The sequence below is a fragment of the Stenella coeruleoalba genome (assembly GCF_951394435.1).
Source record: "Stenella coeruleoalba genome assembly, chromosome: 8".
Classification (NCBI taxonomy): domain Eukaryota; kingdom Metazoa; phylum Chordata; class Mammalia; order Artiodactyla; family Delphinidae; genus Stenella; species Stenella coeruleoalba.
The window spans coordinates 68960015-68980866 of NC_137154.1; the positions used below are offsets into that span (position 1 = coordinate 68960015).

Below are 20852 nucleotides of genomic sequence, written 5' to 3' on the forward strand. Positions count from 1 at the left end.
TGGATGAAAAAGTTCTTCAGTATAAGAAAGAACTTTTAAAAACCCACTTTGTCTAGATGCAATCTCAGACAGTGGTTACCTGCTAAAGGAAAAGTTCAGACCTAGGCTGGGTGACCTCTTGGCAGTGACATTACAAAACAGATCACAAACTTTGGCATGCACCAAGTGGCATGTACTTGATACCTTTGTTACTAATGCAGAATCTGGGCTCTGTCCTACATTTGCTGAATCTGATCAGTGGGGTATGATAGATGATTCTCTCCAGAAACATTTGTGGAAGGTATGCAAACACTGAATGGGTAGTTGGACTAGATGACTTGTAAAAGCCCTTCTACCTTGAAGTCTAATATTCTGACTTTTGCATATCATAGTCATAACCAGGAAATAAACACTTTGTTCACTTATTTAACAATACCAATTGAGTAGCTCATATTATGCCACACTCTACTTTAGGCCTATATTTTAATTCTATTAGTATGGTACATTCCTATATGCCAAGGAGATAGTAATGGAAAAAACTCGTTTGTTGACTCTTCAGAGATTTATTGAGCATCTGCTATGTGCTGGAGCACTGTGCTAAGCCTTGGGGAGATGGTGATGAACAAGACTGATGTAGTCCTTTTTCTTTCAGAGCTTACACCAGCAGAAAAAAATAGACAAAATGTATTTACAGTAAAGAGTGATACATGTTGTTATGAAATAAAAATGGTGTGAAAACCATTCTTTTCGTTCTGTTTTTTTTCCCCCACATCAGAACTCCAACCAAAATCCAATCAAGTTTTTTATAGACGAACTAGTATTTCCTTTCCTCAGACTTGTTTTAGGTTTTAAATAAAAATTGAGAGCCTTTGGGCCTTAGCCCAGGAATGTTAGAAGACTTAAGAATGGCGTTTTGTACTTAAAACCTCTGTGGTGTCAAAACTGGTGAATCTGCTGTTGAATAAGCCAATCAAAGGGACATCTCTTGTTCAGGATGATTCTGGGTACTTGAGAAAGGGATTCTGGAAATTCTGAGTTCTTTGAGTTCAAATACCTATTTCTAAACCTATTGCAACAGAGCTAATTTGTACTACATTTTTCAAGCAAGTTCTTATGCAAAACACCATGTCTTTTGCTGTGTGGTATACAGGAAGGAGCTTAATTAAGATGGGAAGCAGCCATCTAAGATCTAGTTCTGGCTCTTCCATTAATTAATGTGTGACCTTGATGTCGCTGGGCTTCAGTTTTTTAAAAATGCTAAATGATCCTTAATTAGCCCTAAAATTCTGATTTGGTGAAACTAAATGGAGGAAATGATGTCTTTTACACCTGCCTCTCCTGCCTTCCTCCCAGCTACGCAAATATATTGGAAGCCCTATCAGCACCATTGAATGGATACTGAAGTAACTTGCTTTTCTCATCTGGACATTTGTATGTTTTTTAAGCTGAAGTCTGAGGCCTCAACATCTACCTGCTTATCCAGACTGAATGACTGGATTTATACCAGGTCCTTGCGGAATGCTTCAGCTTCTATAAAGGAGAACCCTGCCCTGGGAGCACTTAGCAATCTCTCCAACTCTCGGTCTCTATAATTCTAGTTATCATCAAGCGTCTTGTTTCAAACACAGTAGACCTTCCTAGACTCAAAATATTACCACTTTTCTGACTAATAGTATCCCCATTGTCTAAAATCTTACATTACTCTGCCCACACCTGCCCACTTAGATTCCTTCCAAAGAGATACCACCAGCCAGATCACACCAAGTTTCTCTCCCGAAGGAGCAGCAGTGTAGCCCAGATAGTACATTTGAATCTGGTCCTACCTAGCCTGGGCTTGTTCCTCTCTCCCTGGCAAGCACAATTGAAGCCCCAACTGACCTGCCGTCAAACCTCCTCAACTTATGATAAGCACATAGGTATATGTATATTTACATGTAAGAGCATGGAATCATTTTTCATAATTAGAATTTTCCTTCGAATTAGCCCACTCTAAAATTAATTAATTAATTAATTAATTATTTTTAAACTAACTTTCTTTATTGTGACCTTATTTCTGATGTACTCCACACAATATTTTTTCATTTTAGGACTCCCTTGTCTAAGTCAAAACTTTTGGGTCAGGGAGATCCATGCATTACCACCAGTACATAAGAGAAATGCAGGCAGTGACTTTATCAATATATTGCATTATATTATGGCAGCAACTGTACTTTTTAAAATGCCTTTGAAAAGTATGTACACTGTTAGCTCTGAAATTAGCTTTTAGTTTTAATTTAAAACGTTAACCTCTGGTTTTCGGAATTCTTCCTATTTAAATAATTGAACAATTTGAGGAAATAATGATCAAGCTATTCAAAGCAAGACCGTAATTTTTCTTGTTCTCACATTTCACTCTTTTTAAATGTATTTTACTTTTCTACAATTGCCAGAGTTTCTCCTTGTGAGGCTGAGCTTCAGGAATTAATGGAACAGATTGACATCATGGTAAACAACAAAAAACTGGATTGGGAAAGGAAGATGCGGGCTCTGGAGACACGATTAGATCTTCGGGATCAAGAGTTGGCAAGTGCACAAACTTGTTTAGAACAGAAAGGTCAAGAGGTACTGCAGAGATGTGTTAATAAATTGTTAATTCCTCAGACTGTTATAAATAGTATTTGTCCTGTCCAAATATATTTTTCATTACACATACTTTTTATCAGGCATCAGCAATAGTATTTATAGCTTGAAATTCTGTCACAGTGTGCTAAATGTATTCTATCAAATAAGCGGCAAACAGAGCTTAAACTGGTAGTAATTTGCCAATGCAGACAGAAATAGAGTCTAGTCAATGTCATCTAGGAAAGTGAACAAACATTCAATATGTATGTGAAATAAATGCTGTTTGCAAGCAAAGATGTCCGTGCCTTTGCTGCTGTAGAAACAAAGTAGTCAACAAAGCTGTACCTTTGGATGAGGCAGAGTTCAGGAGCATTTGCCTTTTCTCATCTGCTAGAAAAATCTTTCCTAAAAGAAGTAAAAGGTAAAGCCTTGATTGCAGAACAAGAGAGAAAACAGTTTGGTGAAGGGAGTGTGTGTGTACCTGGGCGCCCACTTGGGAGGAATGCCCTGGGCCCCGGTGAAGGTGCTTGTGGCCAAGCTGGTGATGGTAGAAGGTGGTCTGAGTGCTCTCGGGCCTGCAGAGGAGTTCAGGAAAGGCATACGCTTCACCTGATGTGGACTTTCATGTCTGTGAATTTTTCTTTGGGGTGAGGCATAAGAAACATGTTTACTGATCACATGCTAATAACTAAAACATCAAGTCAACTTGTTCAGTGGCCGTTTTTCTACCTCTAATGGCCTCTCAATGGAACTTAGTTTTTTGTCATGGTTAACTAAGTTAATGTTTGGCCTAGTTAGTTATCAATAGAGGCAGGTCATAAGACCTGACATATGGAAGGGACTATTTTCTCATTTTTGTACCTGTCACAATACAGATGTGCGAGCAGGGGCCTCGCCTACTTTTTAAGCAGACAAATTCTGTAAGCCAAATCCCTAAGAACTCCTCTTAGACACTTTTCTTTTTCTTTTTAATTTGTTAGTCCTTATAAAAATGTAACAATTATTCCACAACACCACTAAAACAGAGCTCCCATTGAAGGTAGTAGCACCTAAAATAAAGGCTGAAGTGTGTCTGCAGGGGTTCTGCCCCAGGAACGATGACATAAGCCTCCCAAAAAGATAATGCGAAGTAAATTTTAAATCTTGCTTTAGAATGTGCCAGCGAGAAGGATCTTTTGTCAAACATCCATACCATACTGTCTTAATGTGTTCCCAGTGGAATAGTGCTAGCTACATTTGGTTTCTGTGAATTTAATTATTAATAACTATTCTAAGAACCACAGTACAAATATTTATTCTTGGTACAGCAGTTTTATTTGAACTGTACTCCTCTTTTGTACATTTTCTGATTTTGTCAGGCAAAATTTAGAAAAATTAAATTTTATTCTTAATTCAGGTGGGGTTACTTAGACAGAAGTTGGACAGTTTGGAAAAATGTAACTTAGCAATGACTCAGAATTACGAAGGACAACTACAAACCCTAAAAGCTCAAGTAAGGAAACTTATTCCAATTTAATATTATATGTTTTGGTATATGTTTTGACCTATAAAATTGTGTTAATTTTGTTAAAATGAATTATTTTTAGTACAAGCAAAAGTTCTAGTATTTCAACTACAGGTTATATGTTTGGCCCTGTCTTTCATTGTTTATGTGTATTGATTTTGTCTCTTTTATTAGATTGTCAGCTCTGTATCCCTTTAACTCTTAGCACAGTGCTAGACTGATGGCTTTCTATTTATCAAGTGATTAGTAGGTTAATTATATCATGATAATTAGCTTTGTGAACAACAACAACAAAGTATTATCTTTTGTAGTCACTACTTCCTAATAGGGGTGTCCTTTCTTCTATGGCAATTTAAAATATGGAGGTTTGCTATTATGAAATAGATATTTGAAAGAACAAAACTGGTCTTTATTGCTATATTACTGGTAGGGCTGTTTCATAAATGAGAGGGCTTCTGCATATATGATGAGAGATACTGATTTCTTTCTGATTTATCCCTATATTATACTCCCCACTGTGCTAGGAAGCAAAAAGTCTTCTCTTTCTTCCCACAGGTGACACATAGGGCAATAAGCATCTGAGCATCTCAGGTCTCATAGGTACTGTATCCTTGCTTCACTTAGTAAATTAATCAATGGGAAATATGGTTTGATTATGAATTTTACTTTACAACCAGCTTTCTCTGGAGTGCAGAGATTTCACAGATGATAATATAGTTAAAAGAGCCCAAAGAAGTTAAAGTTCCTCCTTATGTACCTTTTTAGGGAGGTGATCAGCCATTACAATAGGAATATGAAGCATTTGATTCCACTTAATGGGTATGATCTTACAAGACTAGCTCTTAAGTCTACCTAGATATTTTGCCTGCAATTTAAATAGCTGCTGCTAGATGGTAGCTTGAATTACAAAACTTTATATGGGTTTTCCTAGTTAAGACTCTAAGCATTTAACACTTAAGTCAATCAACCTTACTTTTTCTATAAAGATGAAGCTCTAACATAGCAACATAAATATTGAATCACTATAATTTTTCAGTATAAACAAAGAGATCACAACCTGGAATAAGTTTGAAAAAATACAGAAATCTAGATACAAGTTAAGTACCATCTCTAAATTATATTTAACGAGTTCAGCCGTAGCTTACCAGATCTTTAATTTCTGGATTTTTTTTTCATGTCTGTTGTTAAAAAGTTTTGGGCTTGTTTACAGGCACTGAGCAGTCATTTAATATATGAATCCTTGCCATTTGATGCTTTGCAGCTCTATTTTATTACTCAGCTGCCAGCTAGCCAACAAATGTCTTTACGGCAATTTTCACAAAAATTTGTTCTGTGTACTAACACTGAGAGCTTAGGAAATGCTATTTACTCTTCCTCTTCTCCTGGACATTCACAGTGCATAGTAGCGTATTACAGGCTGTGAGAAGTCTTGCTTTAAAAACATCCATTTAGCCTTTTTAATCCATCATTTTTCAAACATATTTGACCATGGAACCCTTTTGTTTTTTAAACTAAAACCAACTAACACCATTGCACAGCTACAATGTAAACACCATAAACAGGTATTTCATAGAATACACTTTGGAAACACTACATTGTTGTTGAGAGAACAGCCATATGCTTCCGCTGCAGTTTTCTGCCTCTCTTTTCTTCTCTGGTTAAAAGAAAGGAAAGGAGAGAGTTAGGGGGGGAAGGCAGAAGAGAAGGAAGAGGAAAAGAGGGAAAAAAACAGAGAGAAAAAGAAAAGTACTATGTATTTGACTTGGTTTGCATAATAACTAGTAATATGTCATTTTTCTAACCAGAAAATGATATCTTGTGGCAAACATGCTTTTGTTGCTGCTGGCTCACTCTACTGCTTCTTTCTTTGAAATTCCTCATTTCTTTACAACCTTATTTTCCTAAAATTTCTTAAGGGTACATTTTACCACACTCTGCCTTAAAAAACTCAACTCTGTCAAAACTTCCTTGTAGAAATTGCTTCCTTTTATAAAATGGGATGTTTTCTTTTCCTTCTAACCATTATAAAACTATAATTATATATATATATTTGAGATTTCTACTTCTGGAAAGATGGAGTCAATGTACTTTCCCCTATTCTTCCTGCTAAATGGAACTAGAAATCCTGGGCATTATTTATAAAACAATAAGAAGACTCTGAGAAGTGGAGAGGAAAGACAGACCAACTAGGACCTTGAGACCCAAGGAACAACATGGTGGTGAGTTCCTGGAATTTCTTTTTACCTCTTATATCCCAGACTGGATAACAGAGAAGCCAGCAACCCAGACACTCCAGTGGGCACAATCAAACAAAAAGAGCCCCAAGGAAAGCCTGCTGCCTACAACTGAAAAACCAGAAGAACAGACAACCTACCAAGATTAAACACTTTTAGATAATAACTGCTTGACACTAGCCAAAGGCCACAGAATAAGACTATGGCTGCAAACCCACTTCACCAGCAGAGACTGAGTGGACAGCCTCGGTTCCACCCTTACTATCTATAATGAGGTAGCTCAGGCCCCAACCTGGATGGAGTCAGAGAAGACTGAGTGGAAATCCAGGAGTTTCATCGCCACGGGGTGTCAACAAGGCCCTCCCCAGCCCATGGTGTCAGTGGAGACCATGTGGAGAGCCTGGACTTCTCTGGCCATCTGGTGGTGATGAGGCAGCCCTCCTCCTCTTCTCTGGAATGGTATCCAAGGAAGCCTAATGAGGAGTCAGGACATTCACCACCTCTCCATAGTAACAGGGCTACGCCCCTCACTACAGCATCATTGAAGGCCGTGTGAGAAGCAGTAACAAGGCACCTATGCCCCTCCAATCAAAGTGTTGTCAGTGAAAAATGTGGGGAGGCTGAACTCTCACTCCCACTCAGCAGTAATGAGGAATACCTCCTCCCAGTTACCAGCTGAGGCCAAGTTAAGACCTGAACTTCCCCTGCCAGCTGACAGCAACGAGGCAGCATTCTATTTTTCCCTACTGGGATGTTGTCAGAAAAGGACTGCTAAAACACAATATTTAAATAAAATCTAGAGTCATGTAACACAATACCCAAAAATGGCCTCAGTTAAAAAATCGCTCATCACACCGAAGACAAGGAAGATATCAACTTGAATGAGAATAGGCAATCAAGAGACACCAACACTGAGTTGATATAGGTGTTAGAATTATCTGACAAGGAGTTTAAAGCAGCTATTATAAAAATGCTTCAGTGAGCAATTACAAACATCCCTGAAACAAATTAAATTAGAACATTTTAGCAAAGAAATAAAACTAAAGAGCAAGCAGTTAGAAATTTTATAACTGAAAAATACAATAACCAAACTAAAAAAATTCAATGGATAGGCTCAAAAGCAGAATGGAGAGGACAGAGGACATAATCAGTGAACTTGAACATAGCAAAATAGAAATTACCCAATCTGAATAACAGAGAGAAAACAGACTAAAAGAAAATGAACCTCAAGGACCTGTAGTATTATTACAAAAGGTTGCAAAATTGTATCATCAGAGTCCCAGAAAAGAGGAGAAAAAAGGGTAGGACTGAAAAAGTATTCAAAGAAGTAATGACTGAAAAGTTTCAAAACCTGGCAAAAGATGTAAATCTACAGATTCAAGAGGCTGTGTGACACTCAAATATGATAAATCCAAACAAATCTACACCAAGACACATCATGGTCAAAGTTCTGAAAACTAAGACAAAGTCTTGGAAACAGGAAGAGAGAAATAACACTTTGCCTATATAGAAAAGCCAATTCAGATAATGGATTTCTTATCAGAGACCACGGAGGCCAGAAGGAAGTGGAATGTTTTTCAACTGCTGAAAGAGAAAAAGTGTCAACCCAGAATTCCATGTTCAGAGAAAATATCCTTAAGAATCAAGAGGAAATTGAGAAATTCTCAAATGAAGGAAAACTAAGAGATTTTGTCAGTAATAGATCTGCTCTAAAAGGATAGCCAAAGGAAGTTCTCTTGGTAGAAAGGAAATGATAAAGACTTTTGAGACATCAGGAAGGAAGAAAAAAAATGGAAAAAGTGAAAACATGGGTAAATGCAATAGACTTTACTTCTCTTGAGTTTTCTATTGATAAATTGTTTGACAGCTGAAGCAAAAATTATAACAGTGTCTAAAGTGATTCTTAATGTATATTGAGAAATTTCTTAAAGACAATAATGTTAGAAATGGGTCATGGCAAAGGGACATAAAGAGAACTAAGATGCTGCACTTCACTTGAATTGGTAAAATGTTGACACCAGTAGATTGTAATAAGCTATGTATCTATAATATTACACCTAGAGCAATAACTAAAAATGCTATACAAAGAAATACATTCAAAAATACTATAGATAAATCAAAATGGAATTCTAAAAAATGTTCAAAGAACCCAGAGGAAGTCAGGAAAGCTAAAACAGAGAAAACAAAACCTGGATAACAAACAGAAAACAAAAAAAATGTCAGGCTTAAACCCTAACATACTAATAATTACATTAAATGAAAATGGTCTAAATACATGTGTTAAAAGATAGATTTACAGAGTAAATTTTAAAAATGACCAAACTATATGCTGTGTTCCAGAAACTCACTTCAAATATAACTACATATGTAAATTGAAAGTAAAAAATAGAAAAAACAAAAAAAGATAGAAAAATATATACCCTACAAATATTAATCAAAAGAAAGCAGAAGTGGTGCCAAAGTAATTCAATGGAGAAAAAATAGTCTTTTCAACAGTGACAGGACAACTGGATATCCACATGAAAAAGAATTAAGTTCAACCCTTACCATAGACAAAAATTAACTCAAAATGGATCAAAGACCTAAATATAAAAACTAAATCTGTAAAACTCTTAGAAGAAAACATCGGAGTAAATCCTCATGATTTTGGATTAGGCAATAGTTTCTTAGATTTGGCACCAAAAGCACAAGAAAAATTAGGTAAACTTGATTTCATGAAAATTTTAAAAACCTTTGTGCTTCAGAGCACACCAAAAGAAAGTGAAAAGACAACTGACAAAATGGGAGAAAACATTTGCAAATCATATATTTGATAAGGGACTAGTGTCCATAATTTAAAAAAAAAAACTCTTACTAGTCAACAGTAAAAAGAAGACCAAATTTTAAAATGGGCATAGGTATAAATAGGCATTTCTCCAAAGGAGATATATAAATGACCAATAAGCACATGAAAAAGTGCTGAACATCATTAGTCATTAGGGAAATGCAAATCAAAACCATAATGAGATACCCCTTCACACCTGCTAATAGCTATAACCAAATGATAGATAACAGCAAATGTTGGTGAGGATATGGAGAAATTGGAACCCTATACATTACCACTGGAAATGAAAAATGGTGCAGCCACTTTGGAAAACTGTTTGGCAGTTCCTTAAAAAGTTAAATTTAGAGTTTCCATGTGACCCAGCTATTCTACTCCTAGGTATATACCCAAGAGAAATTAAAACATATATCCACACAAAAACTTGTACACAGATGTTCATAGTAGCATTTTTCCATAATATCCAAAAAGTGGAAATAATCCAAGTGTCCATCAATTGATGAATGGATAAACAAAATGTGGTATATCCATGCAATGAAATATTATTCAGCCATTAAAAGGAATGAAATATTGATACATGCTACAACATGGATGAACCTTGAAAACATTATGCTAAGTGAAAGAAACCAGACACAAAAGACTACATGTTGTATGACTCCATTAATATGAAATGATCAGAATAGGCAAATCTATAGAAACAGAAAGTAGATTAGTTGTTGCCAGGCCTTGGGGAAGGAGGAAATGTGTAGTCCCTGTTAATAGATACAGGGTTTCTAACGGAGGTGATGAAAATATTCTGAAATTAGATAGTGTGATAGTTATACAACTATGAATATACTAGAAACCAATGAAGTATATACTCTAAAGGGTGAATTTTATAGTAGGTGAATTATATACCAATTTTAAAAACAATGTGAGAAGGAAAAAGGAAGCAGCAATGACTACATTACTGTCAGATAAAGTAGACACAATTGTTCACAGCTTTACTTATAATAGTCAAAAACTGGGAGCAACCAAAAACGTCTCAATACGTGAATGGTCAAACAAACTGTGGTTACATCCATACCATGGAATAATACTGAGCAATAAAAAGGAATGAACTATTGATACACTCATGCACATATTGTACTGACATCAATTTCCTGGGTTTGATACTGTACTATATAGTTCAATAAGGTGTAAATATTTGGGGAAACTGGATGAAGAGGACCCAGAACCTCTCTGTAATATCTTTGCAACTTCCTCTGAGTCTATACTTATTTCAAGATAAAAAATAAAAACAAAAAAACTTGTTATTTAGAAATTTCCTATCAACAGATGTTGATAGACCATGACACTTATAATCAATTACTTGAAGGTAGAAGCAAGAAAAAAAATAATACAGAGTCTAAGTTATAACAAGAATTACTGGTAAGAAAAAGATCATATCAAGCTTGATATTTAACTTTACTTAAACTTATATCAACATGAATAAGTGTATGTTGTTTGTATCTTTTAAATTAAGTCCTCAGTTTTCTTAAATGGAGTATAAGTTGGTTATTTTATAGATTGAGTTACTGAAATTAAAATCGTCAACACAAGATGTCACTAAATAAAAATAAGAAAAAAACTTGGTTGTTTTAAATTTTGAGCCTTGCTACATATGGTTAAGACAAAACTGAACAAAACATTTTATCAAGTGAATCGCTGTTTAACTGTGCAGTTAATGAAGTTCCAAATTTACATGAAAGCTGAATTGTGTTCAGCTTCAATAATTTAGTTTTAATAACTAGTTCTATCTTCACTAATTGGAACATTTAAGCTTTACTGCATTTCCTAATCGTGACTTAAATTTTGAAAGCGGTACACAAGAAAAGAACTATCGTGAAATCGAGTTAGAAATAACCAATAGTAAAATGTTATCATTCTGTATTATTTACAGTTCTCCAAACTAACTAATAGCTTTGAAAAACTGAGATTACACCAGATGAAACAAAATAATTTTCGACAAAAAGAAGTACCACACGTCAAAGAAGAAATACCCTTTGAACTGAGCAATTTGAACCAGAAATTAGAGGTGAGCTATATTTTCTTAGTTTCTCCCTGTGTATTGAGATTGGTTTTTGTTGTTGCTGTTGACGGCTATTTGTCTCTAGTGTACACAATGACATGTACCGCTGTGGTAACAAACTCCATTAGAAATCAACTTCTCATTGAATATATTTTCTTAGTGCACCTTCCCTTCAGGCACTTAGTGAATTAAAACATCACTTCGATTTATACATCTTCTATGTGTATCAGCATTTTTGGAGAGCAAAAAAAAAAGTTCAAAGGAACTGCAGATGTTGAGTGAAATTGAAGGACATCCCTGGGGTCACTTAAAGCGAGTGTCTAGTAAATCTTTTAATGGCTGTTTAACTATTAGGTACTTAAATCCCAAAGAAGCCTCATAGCAGTTTTCAGAACAGAGCTTGTAGTTTCAGGATCTTTTCTTTGAAGAGGTAGTGCCACTCCAATATAGCTACCCCATGTTACCCGGAACTTCTAAAATCTCAGTCCCTATAAAGGTTTACCATGGCATAGATACACTTATTTTAATGCCCTTAACTTTCCAACCTTGGAAAAAATAAACCAGCTCTTTTTCTTCCCTGTGCCCTTGAGCATTCCTGCTACTGGTCACATAACAGCAAATAGATTCTAGTATGAATCCCTGTTCTCTAACCTTAGCTAAATTCCCAGTGCTGCTCAATCATTGTTTTTTAATTGACCTCAAGTTGACCCCTATCATGTTATCCCAGTCATTTTTTTTTTCACTGTTCTCAAGCCCTAAACCCCAGCTTCTCCCACCGTCAGCCAATGATTTCAGTTTCTTCTACTTTGTTAATAGGTAATGGTTCTGTACTTCCCAATCACCCAGGTAGAAACCTCTTAGGAATCTTTGATCTGTTCCTTTCTCTTACTCTCATATTCCAGCCCAGATTTGCCCCTTTCCTTTGTCTAATGCCTCTTATCTCTGTCTTTCTCCTATCTAATTGTCCTTGCTCTGTTTCATACTTCTTCATCTTTATCATGACTCTTCTTGAGTCCTTCTCAAACTTTTCCTCCAAAATATTTTTAAGAGCAGGAAAAAAAAAAAATCTGGAATCACAGTCCTAAAACCAGCCTATTGCAAGAACTTTGTTGGAAGTCTTTGGTTTTAGTTTTTAAATTCCTGCAAATTTTATATTGTACTGAATAATAAATGTACCTTCTTTTAAATACAAAATTACTACCACTGAGTAAGGTTGACCCTCTAGGAAAATGCACTGTGTATAACTCCCTGGCTCTTGCAATGGTGTAACTCGACTGGCTTCTGAAATATTCTGGTCTCACAGAAGATGCCCAAAGATTGCGACATAATATACACGAGCTTTCACTGAAAATGCAGTTAAGTCACTGATGTTCCATTTGATTGACTTCTCATGGGGATTAGTGGGAGAATTACATTCATATAAATTGTTTGGACAAAGAAGAAGCCTTAAATTAAGTACTTTGTGTGTGTACATTTTACATTTAGGGAGCTAAATATTTATATAAAATGTATCTCATGAAATTATAGTGGAAATTAGTAGCAAAGTATGACTTGATATGTTTGTACTTATACAAACATTTTTAAGCACACTATGTAGATACAGTTTAATCTACTTTATTACAGAAATGCTTCATGTACCTGTTTTTGCTTAGAAGCATCTGAAAACTTAATGTGTAGGAGATGGGCTATTCCAGTTTTAGTTTACATCTAAGCATGTTTCTCCTTGGGGACAAATATTTATACACTGGTACAGCGATCGAGCAATGGGAAGCAGCTTGCTATAGTGGAAGAACCTGACAGTTTACAACTTAAAATAGGACCTGACTGACTCATTTATTTGCCCTGTGACCTTTAGACAAGCTGTTAACTTCACAGAGATTACAGTTTTCACCAATAAATGGGGGCTAAAAATATAAGTGACATTGTGGTTATGGAAGAAAAAAATATATGTGTGTGTATGTGTGTTTAGATGCACACTCAAGCATTTGGGGGTAAAAATACATGAAGTCGGGGCTTCCCTGGTGGCGCAGTGGTTGAGAGTCCGCCTGCCGATGCAGGGGACACGGGTTCGTGCCCCGGTCTGGCAAGATCCCACATGCCGCGGAGCGGCTGGGCCTGTGGGCCCGTGGGCCCGTGGGCCGTGGCCGCTGAGCCTGTGCTCCGCAACGACAGTGAGAGGCCCGCGTACCGCAAAAAAAAAAAAAAAATACATGAAGTCTGGAAGTTGCCTTAAAATACTCCAACAAGAATGGGTGGAGCGATAGATGAAATATAGATGGACTGAGTTGACAGTAGTTAAGCTGGGTGAAGGGTATATGGGAATTTGTTTTACTCTCTACTTTTATGTAAGTATGGACATTTTCATACTAAAAAGTTAAAACTATCTTGCAAGTGGAGGTTTGTAGAGTCCCTGACATACAGTAATCACTAAAGAAATGGTCATTCTACCTCTGAAGATTTCGTAGAGGGATTAAAAACTATATATAATAATATAGCTTCTGCTAGAAACTTTGATTTTAATGCCTCTGATCCACTCTCAAACTTAAAGACCCAGAAAAGGTTTCTAGCTATGGAAAACGTACTCTAGAGGTTTAAGCAAGTGTACAGAGCCTCTGGAGCTGGAGCCTGGGCCGACACCTCCAGTCTCTACAAAATCCTCATAAAGCTTTTCTCTGTCTTTGCACGGCCCCATGACTGCTGGAGATATTGTGCTTACTTGTTTGCTGATCTTGATTTGTTTTCTTTTTTTTTTTTTTTTTGCGTTATGTGGGCCTCTCACTGTTGTGGCCTCTCCCGTTGCGGAGCACAGGCTCCGGACGCGCAGGCTAGCAGCCATGGCTCACGGGCCCAGCCGCTCCGCAGCATGTGGGATCTTCCTGGACCAGGGCACGAACCCATGTCCCCTGCATCGGCAGGCGGACTCTCAACCACTGCGCCACCAGGGAAGCCCTGTTTACTGATCTTGAAATCAGTACATCTGTAAGACCGAGGAAGCCAAGACTGTTATAAGGACCAGCCTATATGTTTGTGACACACATTTTTAGCCTTGTTTGGCCTCATTCTTGGCCTCATTTCTACCTGTTGTAGAATTTGTAAGGAAGTGAGGCTGATGTTCCTGCCTCCTCCTAAAGCATGCTGGGAAATATTTATTGTCAAGATTGAGATTGTTGGGTGTTAAGTATTAATATCATTGAAAGATATGAACTGTGCAAGTCAACCTTGCCCACATTTTGACTTCTGACTCCAAATACTCCTTTCTAAATTAAACAGCAATTTTTTAATCCACCTTGTACTGATTTGAAGTGTACCTAGTTTTGTAAATTTGTCACTATTTCTGAAGACCCTGTTTTCATGTACCTAATTTTAAATTGTCAAATGTCAGAATCAAAATCAATAACTTTAAATGAACTGTCTCCATTTATCTTAATAAATATGGTCTATTTATCAGGGTATTATTATATATTTAAAACAGGGTCTATCTATATTTCTCCATCTTTCTTACCACCACACAATTTCAGGTCACCTTTAATTACTATAAAAGCCTCCCAATTTATAGCCTTCTTTCACTGATTATTTTGGGACTTTTGGATTTATAAAATGAAGATTTCCCCAAATATTCTTTAAAATCATTTCTCTATAGAAAATATGAAATGCCATATTCTCATTTTAAGCAAGTTGTAGCTTTCATTCTCTAAATTAATATATTTATTTTCCAGCTAGCCAATCCAGTCATTTCAACCATCTTCAAAACATCGCCAATCTCTCTAGCCAAATGAACTCTTTTCCAATTGACATATTATTAGGGATGGCTAAGATAATCATGGCATCATCTGCATGGCTTTTATGTGGCACTATTATTGTACTAATAATTTACAATTATTTACATGTACATTTCCCTACTTTATTTTATATATAAATTGATTTTTTCTTTCAAAAATTTGTTTCTTTTAATCATGAAATATTTCCAAATTCTCCTCTCTCCACAGTACCTGCTGGACACTAATACTACTAATACTACAATTAATACTACTGAGCTGATAATTGGAAACATCAATGCATTCATGCCATGTATCTACATTCAGTAATATATCGCTATGGACTAAGTAGCTATAGAGTTTGTTTCCAACCACATTGTTTTCTTTGCAAAATTTAGTGAGAAATGTTTACATTTTTAGAAATATTAATACCATGCTTTTGTTTGTACATCCCTGTACGTGGTGCCTGGCACTTTGTCATGCACTGTGAGCAATACAAAAGTAATGAAATACATAGTCCTTACCCTTAAGTTGCTTACAGCCTGGACAGAAAGATGAGATATGATGGCCAGCCCTAGGCAAAATTGAGAAGCAGTGAAGTTTTCTCTGGGATTCCCAAAGCCACATTCTTTCCTCTTATAAATTTGTGAACAGATAACCAGGCTCCGTGAAGACACTACTTGAGCAAAACGGTGAAGAACTGAGAGCATGCTGTATCAAGTAGTTCTACCACTTCTTCCCCAGCTTAGCCCAGTTGGTACTGCCTAAAGGAGGCCTGAGATGGTTGTTCTGTCTGTTCTCAAGAATAGGTCAATCTTGGCTTCACCTGGGATAACAGTTTTGAAAGCCACAGGGGACAAAGTCACTAAATCAGTCCAAGCCCCACCCCCTCAAAAACAAGAGAGCAGGTTTGGTGACTGAGTGTAAAGAATGAAAGAAGGGAAAAAAACTTCTGGTGTCAGCTCAGGAAATAGAAAGGAAGAACTGGTTGATGCAAAAAATTGTTTGAAACTCCGCTATTTGTTATCAGTATTTGTTATAAAAATTTTTTTATATTTTTAACAAACAAAAATCCTTATTTTTAAAAAGATGCAGTAAAGGAACTATACTCCAATAAAAATTAAAAATAAAAATAAAGTAGCGGATTCAATTCCATACTTTCCTAGCAAAAATTAGAAGATATATCTATTACTAAATCCAAGATGAGTGATTTGATACTTTTTTGTTTTCCTAATGGGGAAAGAATGGATTTACTTTTTTTCTCAGAAGAAAGATGTACAAATGAAAGAAGCCCTGTTCATTGTGCTTTAAAATGAATAATTTTTTCAATTTATATTTCTCTCTCCACTTTTTAAAGGAATTTAGAGCAAAGTCAAGAGAATGGGACAAACAGGAGATACTATATCAGACTCATCTGGTTTCTTTAGATGCTCAACAAAAAGTATTATCTGAGAAGTGTAATCCATTTCAGGTACATTATCTAATACTATCCTCTAAATCAGAATAAATTAGAAGTTAAATACTATTACTCTCTTTACCATTCAGCATGTAATCCTTCTACAGATACAAATGCCAACTAAGGGAAAATAACCAGAGTAGGTCCAACACTGGGTAGAGTTACAAGTGCGTGAAATATCTGTAATGGTGACTTTAGTCTGTATGTCTCAGAAGGTGGTGCTATTAAAAGTCTCCATTGTTATTATGTCATTAAATAACATGTTTTTGCATGCCTATGAGCAAGTCATTTAGAAAGTCTTAAGATTGCTTGATCCTGGCACTCTAGAACCTTACAGCCTAGACACAGATAATACATGTACAGGTTTACAGATAATTAATGACAAGTGAATGAAAAGGATACAAATCCTTTTGGAGGTCGAAGGAGTACGAGAAAAATTTGGACTGACATAGTCAGGAAACATCCTCCAGCAGGGGTGGGACTAGGCCTGGGCCTAGAAGAAGAATGGCTATATTTTGAGACAAGAGAGAATGTATTCCAGGTGGTGGAAATAACATGAGCAAAGTCACTGAGGCAAGAGAGCAAAAGGCAAATTCAGGGAATGGAAAGTGGGCCAATTGGCTGGAAGTCCATGTGGGAGGTGAAGGGGCAGTAGGCGGGAGGGAAGGCTGGCGAGTTGGATATTAGATTGTAATAAGCCTTAAAGGCTTACCTAAGGAATTTTGAATTTTTATTAAAGCTGGTAAGAAACACTTTTGTTTGATATATACTTATTTTTCATTCTTTCTTTAAGTTACTTGAATTATATGTTATACATGTTCCCTGAATTCAACAATACAAAATAATGTGATGTAAAACTGATAGCCTCATCCTCTATTTCATTCTTATCCATTTAATATAAACACTGTTAACAATTAGGTGTTTATCTTCACATACATTTTCTTTTGTTTGTACAAATATGTAAATATATGCTTGTGTGGAAATTGTATATTTTTCTTTTTTAAATTTTGCTTTTTTACTTAATAAGCCATGAAGAGCCTTTTGAGTCACTACTTAATTAAAATATTTCAAAGTATATAGTGTATATATATCATATATACCATAGTATATCGCAGATGTACCATAATTCTTTCAATCATTTCCTTATTAACTAACACTCAGGTTGTTTCCAGTTTTCTGCTATTACAGTAGTGTAACAAATACCCTTGTATGTACATCTTTAAATACGAATACTTCGTTTTGTTAAATAAAAATCCTAGAAATGATCGCTGAGCCAAAGGGTTTGTTCATTCAAAATTTTAATAAATATTAGCAGATTCCTTTCTTAAAAATGATAGTAATTTATAATTCATGAACAGGCAACAAGACTACCCCTACTCTCACCAGCATGGACTATCAGTCTTTTGATTTTTACTAACTTGATGGACTAATAGTAACCTTGACTTCATTTGTTTTACGTTTCTCTGACTACTTGTAAGGTTGAGCATCTCTTCTTGTGTTTTTCAGCCTTTTTCATTTCCTCTTCTGTGAATTGCCTGTGCATAAACTTTGCCCACTTTTCTTTTGTGTTGTTTGTCTTTTTCTTATTGATGTGTAGAAGTTTTTGTACATCAGAAATTACCCTTGTTATACATGTTGACAACTTCTTTGTACAATCCAGATTTTTTTTATTTTGTTTATTTTTTGTCATAGAGACATTTTCAGCTATTATGTAATTGAATCCATGCTTTTTTTCATATCTTCTATATTTTCTTTTTTGCCGAATAAGAATTCCCTAGCAAAAGCCATCTACTCTACTCTGCATCTTTGCTCTGAGGTTATACAGATATATTTTCTCTTTATGCCACCTGAAATTGAGGTTTTAGAATAAACACAAGACTGAATTATGAAGGACAAAGCTTCACTATCTAATAATATATTTAAAGATGTTTTTACTAATTCTTTTCTATCATTCTTGAACTTTATGTAAGCTTAAATACGATACTCTTCACTTAACTGACACAATTTTCATATTTCTCAGAAACAGGCGCAAAGTTACCAAACTCCACTAAATAGTAAAAAACAGGACATAGAAGAAGACAGCAGCTCTGAAATTCCTTGGATATGCGAACCAGATACCAGTTGTGAAACCAATGAAAGAGATGAGTTCATTATTGAAAAATTAAAATCAGCTGTGAGTGAAATAGCGCTAAGCAGGAATAAGTTACAAGATGAAAATCAGAAGCTCTTACAAGAACTAAAAATGTACCAAAGACAGTGCCAGGTAAGGATTTATTTGTTTTTCAACTGTTATAGCCCATGAGTTGTACAAATGATGACTCAACAGGCATGTGGATTAGAAAGCTAATTTTTTATTACATATGTAAATTCAGCTCATATTTCCTCTTAATAAGTAATTCTTACTTGATGAGTAAGTTCAGTATTCCCGTGGGTACTTTTCCCCACTAGGTGCACTCGGGTTCTGCAGCGACGTGATAATAAATATTACCAGTGCAGTAGAACAGTGGTCTCTCACAGACCTCTCTTCCTAAAAACCATGGCCCTTTAGCCACACCACACCCTCTGTCTCCAGTGTTCATTCTCTCTGACACTGTGCCTCTTTGCCTCTCAGGAGTCCTGGGCTGGAGACCCAGGAAATGATTAAGGGTTTGACAATCTAATCACCTCCCTGAGAGGCATGAGGGTCACTCCCTGTGATTTATCGCCATTAACCTTATCATAATCGTTTACCAAATAGGAGGTAACTCCACCTTGGTAGATGTGATGGATGGTTTTTCCAAGGATTAATTTTTTTCTTAACTCAAAAATCTTTTTTTTGTCTCTCTCTTGGAACCGCTAAGAAGGTTATGCAGCATTCATCAAAATTGATCATTACCAATTTCTCGACTAAATACGTATTTCTTATTCATGGCTCTCCCAGTTACTTGAGACATTCTGTGGTTTTCTCTCCCATTCTACGTCTTATCTCCCACCAGCAAACATTCAGCCTCTTTCTACTGATTCCTCTGTGTCAGTTGGCCCATTTCTTAGTCCCACTCTATTCCCTCCTCAGGCTGAGGTCACCTTTCCAGGTCACTGCCTGAGCAGACTCCCACTTCTCTAAGATATTCCACCTCAGGCTCTTCTTCCCAGGGTCACTTCTTAGTGTTGGGCCGACTTCTCCTTCCCTCCTTCTGCCACATTGTATGTGGGATTACGTGTGGGATTCATCCTTTCACTTCTTTCTCTGCCAGCATCTATCTTCTGTGTTCCCCTGTCCCCACGTTGGCAAGGGGACAGAGCACAGGCTCCCGGCTTCTCCTATCCTGTGGCATTTCTACGAGAAGTACAGCTTCCCACCCCAAACTCCAGCTTTGTTTGGGGAGGGGGTGTTATTCCAATACAAATGAGAAAGCAGATGTACACAAACCAGGCTAAACCACAAATGCTAAACACTGAGAAAGTCATACGTCTTCTAGAAACAGAAAAGTTATTGATGATGTTTTCTCTGGATTCACTAGAATGTAAGTGAGACGAGCCCCTCCTCTTCTGCTCTAGAGCTTGTCCAGGTGCTTTCTAGTGTTTAGCTCGCCATCAGCCCACCAGTCCTGGTGGAGCTGGGTTTGCGTGACTGCTAGTTCTGACAGGCTCCCCTTCCTCCCAGGGGCTGCTTCCCCGTCATCCCCCTGGACAGGGGCCACGGGTCACACCTCTGGCCCTGATTTAAAGACGACTTAAATTTACATTTTGCAGCTGTCTTTATACTGCTAGAGGCTGCACCAGGATCACAAGGGTTCACTTGCAGAAAAAAAAAAGCAAATTATTCTGGAGTATGGTTCACACACACACAAAAAAAATATATTATAGTTCTAATGAAAAGATTTTTGAGAAGTAATTTGCTTCAAAAACTTCAAGGTGTCTAAAAGCTAAGATTTCTACTTCCAGGAAAACACTAATTAATTTTGATGCAACTAGAAAAAAATGCTGCTTTTGTTTGGCCTTTTCCCTGTTTTACTTCCAAATTTTACTTACGTTTCATTCTTTTGCTTTAGAATAAGTATCAATTATTTACTGCTTGATAGCTGATTGAGGGTTCAAACTCACTGCTTCTCTCAAACCATTAAGCAAATTTCTAACTAAACAGATGGGCCTCAAACTAGTTTTACAAAATTTATATTTTACCAAATGGGAATAATTAGAAGTGAATAATCACTGTAACCAGTGCATGTATTTAGAAAGAAGTTTCTCTTCTCGTTTTGCAAAACTGTCATATGACGGTGTTCCACGTCTTGCACATGAATTTAAAAAGACAACCATTTCAGTCTGAATTACTGTCACTTATTGTATATAAAATTCTCTTTAGCTTACAACACACTTTAATGCCAGCTGCATCTGAATTTTCACACGAATCACACCTTCTCACTTGTCTTTCCACAACCTTGAAATGTGTCAGCATAGCTATTAATTCCATTG

The 20852-nt window shown here is 36.4% G+C and overlaps 1 protein-coding gene across 1 annotated transcript in view; it reads left to right on the plus strand.

Annotated features, from left to right (window-relative positions):
* Positions 1–2321: 2321 nt before the first annotated feature.
* DEUP1 (deuterosome assembly protein 1) overlaps positions 2322–20852 on the plus strand; it is a 75029-nt gene continuing 56498 nt past the window's right edge. Inside the window, exons 1-5 of the mRNA XM_079929460.1 lie at positions 2322–2580; positions 3977–4072; positions 11061–11195; positions 16302–16415; positions 18421–18663. Coding sequence (XP_079785586.1) covers positions 2443–2580; positions 3977–4072; positions 11061–11195; positions 16302–16415; positions 18421–18663 — 726 coding nt within the window. The 5' untranslated portion in view covers positions 2322–2442. The remainder of the gene's footprint in view (positions 2581–3976; positions 4073–11060; positions 11196–16301; positions 16416–18420; positions 18664–20852) is intronic.